The sequence below is a fragment of the Sphaeramia orbicularis genome, chromosome 12 (genome assembly GCF_902148855.1).
Source record: "Sphaeramia orbicularis chromosome 12, fSphaOr1.1, whole genome shotgun sequence".
Classification (NCBI taxonomy): domain Eukaryota; kingdom Metazoa; phylum Chordata; class Actinopteri; order Kurtiformes; family Apogonidae; genus Sphaeramia; species Sphaeramia orbicularis.
This window is the reverse complement of record NC_043968.1, coordinates 51465662-51477775: the sequence shown is the minus strand read 5'-3', so window position 1 is coordinate 51477775 and position 12114 is coordinate 51465662. Positions and strand designations below refer to the sequence as shown.

The 12114-nt window shown below is 39.3% G+C and overlaps 1 protein-coding gene across 1 annotated transcript in view; it reads left to right on the top strand.

The window, feature by feature from the left end:
• The window catches only part of exd3 (exonuclease 3'-5' domain containing 3), a 43750-nt gene extending 33114 nt beyond the window's left edge, over positions 1 to 10636 (top strand). Inside the window, exons 20-21 of the mRNA XM_030149638.1 lie at positions 7628 to 7694; positions 7880 to 10636. Of these exons, the coding sequence (XP_030005498.1) occupies positions 7628 to 7694; positions 7880 to 8241 (429 nt within the window). The 3' untranslated portion in view covers positions 8242 to 10636. The remainder of the gene's footprint in view (positions 1 to 7627; positions 7695 to 7879) is intronic.
• Positions 10637 to 12114: the final 1478 nt, after the last annotated feature.

Below are 12114 nucleotides of genomic sequence, written 5' to 3'. Positions count from 1 at the left end.
AGTTGCCTCCTCGCCTTTCCCTTTTAGCTCTTCAGGACTGAACAGACCTGAAGAGACCAGCAGCCACCACCACCACTGTCAATATTTACAGTCCTGGATGAATCACTCTGCATTACAATAACATTCCCTGCATGCCTGCGTGCTTCTACATCAGGGGGAGATCAGGGGAAAAAAAAGAAAAGTGAGCCAAGGGGTGAAGAGGGGGGCCAAAGGGTGAAATATGTGCTAGCAGTGATAAACGTTGAGCAAAGAAATCTGCTGATGAATCTCCCATGACGGCACTGTGTGTGTTTGAGTGCGCAGATGTAGTTCCAGGTGATGGATTCAGGTGGTGGGTGGAATTTCATTTTGAATGTGTAGTGACAGTTTGAGAACTGTTTGTGCGTGTCAAGGGGAGCTGTGGATGATGTTGCAACAATACCAGGCTAAGCTGACTGACAAAATGAACATATTTTGATATATTGACAGTTATGTATGACTGTCTTGCTGTGTGCAACCAAACGGTGGGAAAAATTTGGAGCCCTGAGTGTTAAAAAGACAAATGTGAACCAACAGTTGCATCTACAGTTTGAGAGAACCAGTTGTCTGTGTGGCACACATGACATCATAGTTAAACCTACCATTTGTCTGTTCAGCAATTATATTTCAAAATAGATAAGAAACTGAGAAGGACCTCTGGATTATCATTGTTGAGTATCACTGTTAAATAGATTGTTTGAGGAATTCTGAGTAATAATTTTATCCATTTTTCTAAATTGTTCCAGTCTGTCATTGGCTTTTCTTTGTTTTTCTGTGAAAATGTACCTGAGGTATGGGACATCATTTTGCACAAATAACATTGTGGATAGTTGCATTTTAAACATATTAAAATGTACATTAAAAGACACATTTTATACTGTATGTTATAATAGGTCAGATATTAGTGCTTCAACACAACAAAACTTGACATGTTAACTTGCTTTTTTGGTTGAGGGATATTGAATCAAGGAAACTTTGAGTAAGAGGTTTACATCAGTGAGTTCAAACAACAATGCAAGGCTACACATCGAACATAAACTACTAATATAGCTGTAAACACAGCCACATAGGAAGCTTCTGTACATACATAGCAAAGGTAATGAAGTGTAAAAAGCATACCATAAACCAGATTTGGATCACAGAAAAGTCTTGTTCAACATTTCAGCAGCAAGAGGTGAATGAAAGATAGATACTGATCTTGAAAGGGATAAACAGAGCATCATAATATCTTGGCCACTTTTTGATTTGTGAGCTCCATGAACCATTTGAGTGGGAACAGCAAACATCATTCTGCCTCAGACTTCCTTTTATGTATCTATTAGACAAGAAAAGATTACACTTTTGGCTGTGACAGAGCATGTACATGCATTAACACGCCAAAATAAGACATCTTGTGAAATAGAAAATGTATGTTAAAGCTTCATTGCACAATAGTTTTTGTTCCATAATTTACCGCTCAGCGTATTGTAATTCACATAGTTCAAGAGGACACAAGACTTCTGCACCTAATTTTTACAAGCTGTAGAAAACCTACCCCTTTGCAATGTTTTGTCTGATCACATGTGTTTGCAGAAAGGTGGGAGTTAAACATGTGTTTTTAAGATTCCATCAGAAGAGTCATGGCAGCTCCCTTAGCCATGATATTCTGTTGTAGCATGAAATGGTATCATATCATTTATCTTCATGTTTAGTCTTTCGATTTGCACAGAAGAGAGCAGTGGAAGCAAGGTGTTTCTGGCTTTTATCCTTCCTGATTTCAGCTTTAACACACTATTACATTTTTTTAACTAATACTCAGCTGAAATGTGCCATCTATCCCATTGCCCCTCTAACTGATTTTTTTTTTCACCTGATTGTTGTAATTTTGACCCATAACAAAACATATCAACAGAAGCTGTCTGGTGGTTTAATCCAGCTTTTTACGTTTTTGAGATGAGCTGTTTTTATCCCTCTTCAAAACCCATTGCCCAGTGAGCAGCATTGTCAGCGGACCTTTTCAGCACGTTGTTTTCCTGAGCTGTTTGGCTTAGACTGGCCCCGGCTATCCGGCATGTGAAGAGAGAGAAAAAAAGAAGCACTTGGAGAAGCAGAGAAAAGAAAGAGGTTAGAGGTGAGGGACAACCAGAGAGAGGGAGATTGAAGGGAACACTGGAAGGGGGTGGATGGAGCTCTGAGCAAGACACCGAACAAGAGAAGACATAGGTTCAATTGGAGAGAGGGAGAGATGGCGGTTTAGGTTGAAGGTTGAGTGGGTAAAAAACAGAATGGACTGACTGTGCCAAGCCGAGGGAAAGCATTAGTACTATTTGTGTGACGGCTAGACTGTTATCTACTAGACTCTAGACTATTATCTTCTTCATTACCCCTTTTAGTCAGCTTCAGTAAAGACAGACTAAGGAAGCAAGGGAGGGAGGGGAGAAAAGGCAGAAATGTTGAGGCCAAGTTGTGGGTGAGAAAATGGTTGAAAGTGGAAAACAAAGCTGACAAAAGACAAGAAACAACGAGAGATTGGGCCATAGATTGTATAAAAGAAGGATTGAGCAATTGTTACAGATAACATAGTGGTGACCATGCCATGTTTTAAAATAGACACAAAATCTTTGTTTTTCCTAAACTTGTGTGGCTCCTTTGGCTTTTCCAAACCATTTCAATTCATTATAAATGGCAATGTTGCAACTTCTATGTTTAATAAAGACAAAATGCAAAACTCGCAAGTAATTAGCGACTGATTCAGTTGGCCTCTACTCAACCAACTGAAATAATCAACTAAAACAGCTCTAAATAAAGTGAAGGATAAGAAATGGGATGTGCTGTAAATCCAAGGAGGAAAAAACAGGGACTGCTATGTCATGATGGAGCCTTTTTGAAGTTGACTAAGACCAGGAATATCTGGGATGTAATAAGGGATTTTTAACTTTATTAGAGTGTCTCTCACTGCCAGCCAACACTATGGATCTTCATTACAGCAAAAGTATGTTACATATTTTGGATTAAATCTGTTGAATTGAATTAAAATGAATTTTTGTCATGGCAGTATTAATTTAGTTTACATAGACAAATTGCACGCACAAGCACAATTAACTGAACTCTTGTTTTCATTCTCTATAAAACACATCTATATGAGCCCTGGGAAAACTGGAAAGGACACAGTATGTCTCATATGATTTGTGTTTCATTCAGGTGAAATGAGTGGGTACAAGGTGAGTCAGGGACGGGAAGGGTGTGAATGTGTGTGTGAATTTAAGTTGAGTTTTTTCATCTTTCGAATATCTGTGTTGTGTATGTGAGCATGTGTGTGTGTATGTGTGAGTCAGAGGAAGGTGTGTGTGATGTCAAGCCCAGACAGGCTCTGCTGTGGTCCAAGTTCAGGTTGCTGTCAGGTGGTAGTGGTTAGTTAACAGAGCTGGTAATTACCTCAGACTGTCGGGCTGTGACAGTGGCCAGATACCCTCAGGATACTGTGGGAAAGTACATTTGGTGTACAGTATTTCCCTTCATGCTCTGGCTGTAGCAGAAGACTTGCCACTATTCTAGATGTCTAGAGGCTATCTACAGAAAGAATTTGACAAGCTAAAGAATGAAACTCTTACACTGTGCCAATAGACATCAACACATATAAAGAATAATTGTCAAATATAATTACACAGTGAATCTTTTTCATGTTTAAGCCTGATATTACAACAATGGGCAAAATATCAAGATGTATTTGTGACAAATATTAAACAGATGACGGCAGCTTTTGACTCATACAAGACCTTTTTTACTTAGTAATGAAATGTTTCCCATGTTTAAAACCAACATCCAGCATTTTAAAATAAATACGTGCAACAAATGTCCTTAATACATATATTTTCAGATAAGGGAATTTGTCACTGAACCTAATATTAATTTGGCCAAAATAAAAGTTTGGTATCTTGTAGCATCTGAAGGGAATAAAATATGCTTTGCCTTTTGTCTAGTACTGAAAAGGAGATAAATATTTTTGTTTTCATATTACATTTTTTGACATGTATTGAAACTTTATTCTAATTAAAAAAATATGATTAATGTTAACTAACATAATGTTAAATACAATGTTTGCTGGGTTTCCCGTTAAGAGAATATGATGCCATTTACATGTAACGATATTATAGAATTCTTTGAAAATGTTATTGACTTAAATTATATAAAGTTCACAAAAAAGGCTTAGTGCTTTTCAGATATTTTAATATGGACATATTACAGATTGTAGCTTTAAAGCTGTTTAAAGAAATAGATAATCAAAGTCCTTAATGTTGTTACTCATTTCAGCGTTCTTCTGTATCACACAGAAGATCAAGAATTACTAGTTAGACTTTAATTTCCTTTAAACCGTAGCAACTGATTTAATTATTAACTCAAAGTGTTGTTCAATGGTAGAGCACTGAATGAAACAAGAAGTTCACCTTCATTGCCTTCCGACCACCTAAAAAGTAAATCAGGTCACTATTCCACCAGGTGTTTCCACCAGTGAGAATCATGTTCAGTGTGAGATTGGCATCGCCGTTGGGTCCACATCACCTGGCATGACCTTTTGACTGTGTGGGAAAGCGGAGAAAAAAATTAATGTTTTCAGTCTCCTAGGTTCTCCTTAGACATTATTTCTACAGTCCCATGAAGCAGCTTTTTCCGGTCGCTATGCCATTACTTTGAGTTGGTCTGCGTCATTTCACAGCAGCAGCAAAATTTGACATCTGCTCAAACAGAATGACAGGGAACCAAAGATGGGAGAACATCCCAGACATGGGATGATGGGAGCAAACAATGGGTCTTTAGGATTGTATGATTTATTTTTCTTCTCTTGGAAGGCTTACTGTAGAGGGACGCTATTCTCATATCCTGTGTGTATGTTTTAGACCACTGCAGCCTTGAACAGTCGACTTTGGTAATTTTAACACTAGCTTAGACTTGAGATTTGCATTTGCAACAAAAAGACAATTTTTAAAAGGAAGCCATGGGGCACTTCTTTTTCCTCTGCCGCTCCCATCTCTTTCGTTCCCACGCTGCCCTTTACCTGACTTACCACAATTTGAACCAAATCACTAGAGCCCAATTGGTTGCTTTGGCCCATGTGACCTACAGCAGTCCCAAAAGCCCCGCCTTTTTAGATTGGTCTAGGATTTTCCCATGGGAGCTGCCTACAGAGCACTGCAGTGTGAGCATTTGTGTGTATGTGAGTGTGTTTGAGCACGTTAGGGAAAAATCTCCCACCCCCCCTTTCTCCGTTTTCCCCCTCCCTTTCTTTCCTACCTCCTCTCAACTATCCCCCTTTCTCTCCTCTTTTTTCCACCACCTCCCATCCTTTGAAACGCAGTATCACACTTTAGATAGCCTTTGTTGTCACGGCAAGGAGCATTCTTTCTTTGGCACGGCCACACGGAGTGTGAGAATGCAGGAGGTTCCCTGAAAAACACAAAGAACAATAGAGAGAAAGAATGAGAAGATGTAACAAGTACACAATACCTTGTATAGTTACATTAAAATAACTATACAATTGAATTGTTTAATGTAGAGTTGCTGATATAATATTGGTAATACTTTGACTGTGAGGCCTATCAGTGACCTTAACAGCCAAATGGCTTCAAGGATGGAATTTTGTCTTGCTTGCAAACTGTAAGAAATATTAGTTGCCTGTTTTTACTGCTTTCTCACTGCCCAGTTTAATGCGAGACAGAGGAATGTGTGATGCATTGGGAGTGCACATGTTTAAAAGACACTGATTAACATGAAAGCATGGCTCATTTGAAGGAACCCACAACACCCAGCTGAAGAAAATATGTTAAACCTGCACAAACTGTGGAGAGTGAGGTCTCATGGCAGGCTTTTCAGTGATTACACACATCCAGTTTTGTCTATGTAAACGTACCAAACTTGAATTTGTTTGACATCACTGCAATTCTAATGCTTTTCATATGACTATATGTGCAGAAGCTGCAGATAATCCACCTGTGTACTTGGGTTGTTGCTTCTCCTGCTGTGCTGCATGCCTAAAAATTACACTTCCCACGTGGTTCTGTGAAAAATGCAATACTTGATGTCCAACACTGATCAAAAACTAATATTGGGTTTTTGAAGTGCTAAACATTACTGAGCTCATTTTATTTTGTGCTTGAGAATAATGTTCACACACATGAATTTTTTACAGAGCGCAGTTTTACTTGTAGTTGTGTTTTGATTAATCATACACAAAATTGTTTCCATACAGGTTGCGTGCATTAGAGACAGTGTGCGTGTGTGCTTGCCTCTCCGTGTCTAAGCCTTGAGAGTTCAGAGCAGGTTCTGGCTTGCTCAACTCTGGGAAACTTTGAGCTGAGCAAATAGCTGGGTCTGTTTTCCTGGCTGCTGCCACACTCGTAAGTGTGAGAGCCATGTGTATGCGCTGTGAGCGTTTGTATGCACACCATTGCAGAGTTTAGATGTGCGAGGTGTTTTGTCTGTGCGGTCATTTTTGTGTGTGTCTGTATGATTTACATGCCTGTGAGTATGTGTAAGGTATGATGCAAAGTGGAGACTACTGAGGGAAACATGAGCTTCATTCCCACAGACAAGACAGGAGATGACACCTCTGCTATTCCCACACCTCCACTGTCTAGCCACTTTCTCCTGTCCTGACCTCAGATACCGCAGAGACAAACACGGCTCTGCATGTGCACACAGAGAAAGGACATACCTTTGCAGTGGTGTAGAGTCATGATTTTCAGTCTTTGTTACACTTTTCCATGGTGATTGAAGACAAAATGCCCTGAAGTAAGCTTTCCTAGACAGATCTGGAATTATAAGGTCTGTGGTTTGATTTACAGCCCACCTCTAAGTGGAGTGATGTTTGCTGGGTGAGGCTCAGGTGTGTTGACTAGGCTTTTAGCACTGACATGCTGCCAGGATGGCTTACAGACACAACTGTGTGTGCACGTTAGGGGCCGGCAAACAAGGGGTCACTAATGTCCTAACAGAGAGACCTTTACCACAGACAAGGAAAGGCCGGCATGGACATGTGAACACCACTTAGGTGTAAACGCTGTCTCCATACACACACTGATCTGTTTTTTTGTGTAACACTTAACCCTTTTCACACCATAGCAACAACATGCTTGCCATTAGTGTGAATAGGTGAACACAGGTTACTTGAACAGTGACACTAGTGTAGACCAGGCTTTAACACAGGTCTGACACTTTTGGACTTGGGCAGGTGAACTCTGGTCACTATAATTTCCATAATGATACCGTACCAAACCTAAAATATCATTTATCTTTGGTTGGAAGTTACTGATGGGATCCACTGAAAAAGAGCCATATCAGTAATAATAAACATCACGTTTATAGCACCTTTCCTAGACAGGGTTTTAAAAATGCTACTTGCAAGTTGCATCTTAACTTAGCATTTAACTTTACTTGCACAAATTTAATTTAAGTGAAATGGAATAATGTGAGTATAAGTAAGTAAATGCCATATTTTCCTGTCCACATCTTGAGGTCTTGACTGTCTGTGAATATTCATAACCTAAGCAATCCAACAGCCAACTTCCCCTACAGAACTCCTTTCATTTTCTAATATTTTGCAAATAAGGTTTTTTTTTTCTTCATATATTTTCAGGCTTGTAACAGTGATCAGTATGTGGTGGTGCCCAGAGAGGACATGGTCAGTATGCTCCATCAAAGAGGTGAGTCAAATCACACACCAATACTGGAAAGAGAAAATAATCAAATATATTATAGACCATTAGTTCTGCTTTTAGACAGGTAGATTCTGACAGACAGGTAGATTAATATACCTGCTTATCTTGACTTGAAAGATTGTACCTTTATATTGTAAAAATATCAGTGGAGTTTTGTGGCTTTTCTGTAGGATTTTTGCAGGATCCAGAAACTGATTACACACAACAAACATCAAACCAACTGGAAGAGGAGAAGCTGACCTCCAGTGTGACCCCTGACCTCCCCAGGTATGCCCTTCAGTGTCGCTGGGCCCCCCTTTCAGGGTTGGATCCAGACACTCTGACCTTTCCTGGCGGGGCGCCCATACAACTCCACACGGTGCCCCCCACCATTCTGCCGAGGATACGGCTCTTCTATGTCTGCACCAGATGTGGCAAGGTCTTCTGGGAAGGCTCCCACTTTGGTCGTGTCCTTTCCATGTTTCAGGATATCTTTCACATAACAGATGAGGATGAGGAGTCAGCTGCAGCGCCCGTTACAGCAGCACAATAAAACTGACTGAGGAAGGGATACCTCAGCGCACATGACATCTAAAAACACCCAGATGTTCTGATACATATGAGCACCCACCTGTCATAAAATTCTTGGTTAATTGACAACATTACCATTTAATATGTAAACCTTGTTGAAGGAATACATTATTTGGATAACATTTAGTTGGAACATGAAGAATAAGGCTTCTTGCCTATTTTGTTTTGGGTGTGTTATTAATTTATTTTAATGCTTGAATCAACAGACTACCCTCAAAGGTTGGATCTGTCTCAACACATCTGTCATGTAATGTTAATGGATGAACGGTTATATACATATCGCTGCTTGTCCCAAAGCTTTTTTATTACAGTTGGTATATATAATTCAGTAACATAAAACTGATGTTTATAAGAGTTTGAAACTCACTTTATTTTCAGTGAACCAAAGATGGCTTTAACTGAAATGACATTTTTACCTTTTTTCACTTTTGTTGTCTGAATATATCCAGTGTTATCCCATGCACTTTTATGGGCATGTTTACACCTCAGATTGTTGTTAAATCATTTATATTGTTTATTCCTAAAGGGTACTTTGACTCTTTGGGAAATAACATCATCAAACCTTAAAGCACATGTCAGAGTTGAGCTTGTTCTATTCAACATTCTGGGGTTGGATTTATTTAAATGTTTTTACATATGGTTCTAAAAAAATGCATGTGGGATATAACAGGCATCATTTCCTTGATCTTTTTAATAGTCTGAGACACTGTATATTTTCTTCATGTGTATAATAAGGCTGGAATCTGAATATGTGTGATTAAAATGATTTTTGTTTTCATTATTAATCTATTACAAATTTGAGTCAGTAAATGATTTCTGCCATTGAATTGGAGCTTTGTCTAATAATATTCAAGGCTTTTAGTGGTGTTATCCCTCAACAGTTTCACAGCATTACTCCTATAAAAGCAGCAGACAGATTGATGAGATCATCTTGGCTTCACTCATGTCTGTCAGGTGTTGAGTGTGGTGTTTCCACCCACAAAGCTTCAGGGTAGATGGGTCCCAAAGTAACCCAACACATTTTGCCTGAATCCCTTCATATTTTCTCATACCTTCTTTTCCAATCTCCTCCCCACTGCTCATGAATCCCACATCGGATTTATGTGATTACAGTAAATGGGACTGCCCAGAAAGGTTTTAAGAGATACAATGTGAAAAACTTAGCAATTAAAAAAGAATATACTGGTGATTTCTGGACAAGTGCATTCCCTGGATATTGTTCAGAGTTAATATTGTTACTCTCATAAAATTTAACAAGTTCTAACTATTGGCAGTTGTGCACTTTCTTTTATTGATAATTTAACTTGCATTAAAAAAAAAGCCAATTATTTTCACAGACAGGTCATCTGGTGAGTCACTGCAGCAAATGTGTTGCTTTCGCAGGGAACGCTTACATTTCATTAGCAGCTGAAAACTCAAAGCTACTAAACATAAAATCCATTTAAACTTAGTAAATGCACACTATGTAATTGAGGATACCCAGACTGAGAAAATACATTTCTTAAAGGTATTTAAAGAGACAAAATTCTCTGAAAGATTGGAGCTAAGATGCTGTGTCATCTTTATTACAACTAAGATTCTGACTAAAATGGATCACAAGGAGGCTTAGTAAATGTTCACATTGTGTGCCTGTTTTTCCCTTTTCCCATCTATTAGCAGTTTGTCTATGAAATGTCAGCTGTTTTTAATAAACATTGCAGAACTGGGTTCCTGACGAGTTGGGTCTTCTACATATACTGCATATTAGTAACATCAGATTACCAAATACATAACCTTAAGGGCATTACACAATGTAGGCTTAGGGTTTTGTTGCAGTAAGTAATGTTAAACCTCTCATAATACTGTTATCTGTAGGGACCTTTTTTAAGTGTTGCAATTCTTCAAGAGTGAGTGGAATAATGGTTTGCTTTTGTCAGAGTTGGATCTAAACTTGCTACTCGTGGAAAATCATGAAATCTGGGATAGTGAATAACCAAGGAACTGTCTTGGACAGTTGGAGATCATGAGGATTACAGTCTCAGACGTGACTTAAATATTCTCAGGCAGAGTATTGCATGGTGATATGATACGTCTAGTAGTTCATTCTTCAAGTGGAGTCGTTACAATTGAATAAGAAAGAATCTTTTTTGCAAGTTTGACATCTTTGTTTATTGCTATTTCGTCTTACACCATGCACATTGTACACTATGTCTGCCTGCCATATGGGTTACTGACCTTTGAAAAGTGTAATCCTGTTCAGACACAGCTACAGCTAAGCCCTCATCAGCCTTTAAAATAACCAAAACAAGCTTGGTTAATAATCCAAATGTGGGATTAAAACTGGCTCACACCGACAATGGTCTTAAATAGATTCCAATAAAAAGTCTTTAAAATGACAGGATATTTATTAAAAATAACCAGAAAAGCTAAATGGTCCAAAATGCAGATAGCAGAAAGACTATTTTAATGTCTCTAAGGCTTTATGCTCATACTGTAAGTACAATTATGAAAATATTCCAGCCTTTTGAACATTCATTACATTGTGCATTTCACTTGACACTTGTGTCAAATATGTTAGATATACTGTATGGAAACTGACATGTAATCACAATTTAAGACTGAAGACAGAAGTCATATTTGGTTTCTTTGTGTCTTTTTGGTTGCTACTTCAATAAATCAAAATGTATTATCAGACATTTGGTTGCCAAAGTTCTAATTTGTAAAATAAAGTGAAGTCACTCTATCACTTGAAAGTAAAAGTGTGTTCTGAAACATGGGGAGAGCACAAAGTGAAGAATCAGTCATTCTTTTGGGTCTGTATCTGTTCTTACGCAGAAGTTACTTTCTATCCTTTGGGACAAATGGGTTACGGTTTCTATGAGTTTAATAAGATGCTCCGTGTTTTCGGAGAATAAACATTCCCGTCATGTCACCGTGCGCTTTTTAAACCACCCCGTATGAAATCTACAGTAACATTACTCTACTATGGAAAAGTATTTTTATTGATACGAATAATTCGACAGCGTATAACTCCCAAATAAGCCCCTCTCTGTGTGTCTTGTCCCGTCCTTGTCCGGGTGGTCGTAGTCTCTGTGCAGAACGCGAGCTTTCTGCTGCAGCACCGTGTTATTTGATCCTTGCTCTTTCTTTGCTGGGAAGAAAAGCTCGCCTCTTTCCCACGCTCTGTGGACACGTGGTGCCCGGAATGAATTGGATTCAGAAGCCCCTCCCTCCTGTTAGACGTCACCTCTCTCTCTCTCTCTCTCTCTCTCTCTCTCTCTCTCTCTCTCTCTCTCTCTCTCTCTCTCTCTCTCTCTCTCATGCTTTCCGTCATGAATGTAGAGATTAACATTACCGGTACTAACATCTTCATGTAAATGTCGACACTCATCTCCCAGGGTTTATACCGGTGTTCTTCTCTAACTAAACCGTGCACACCCCCGGACATGCCCGGGACTGGACAGGAGACACCTCCCGTTAGTCTGGCCCCAGTTACCCCGGGTCTCGGCGCCAAAACGCGGCCCAGTGCGCCGCGCTGCCGTGCTCCGTTCACAGCGGAGCCTCACAGCACTGCACTGCATGTTATCTACAAAAGCACGGCGTGTTTATAAACTCATAGCAATAGAACGGAGATATGACTGCACAATTAGAATAAATAGAACAGAAATAGACTGACTCCCAAAGAAAGGCGAGTGATGTACTGCGTGCGCTTTTACGCACGTATTAAAGCTTATTTGCGTTTTTTCCGTCCGCAAAGTATTTCATCTTGTGTCGAACCAGGCTACCTACACCACACGGAACGTCTGTATCTGGATTTGTCTTTTTTCCCCACACATTACCCAAGAGTCGAGAGCAA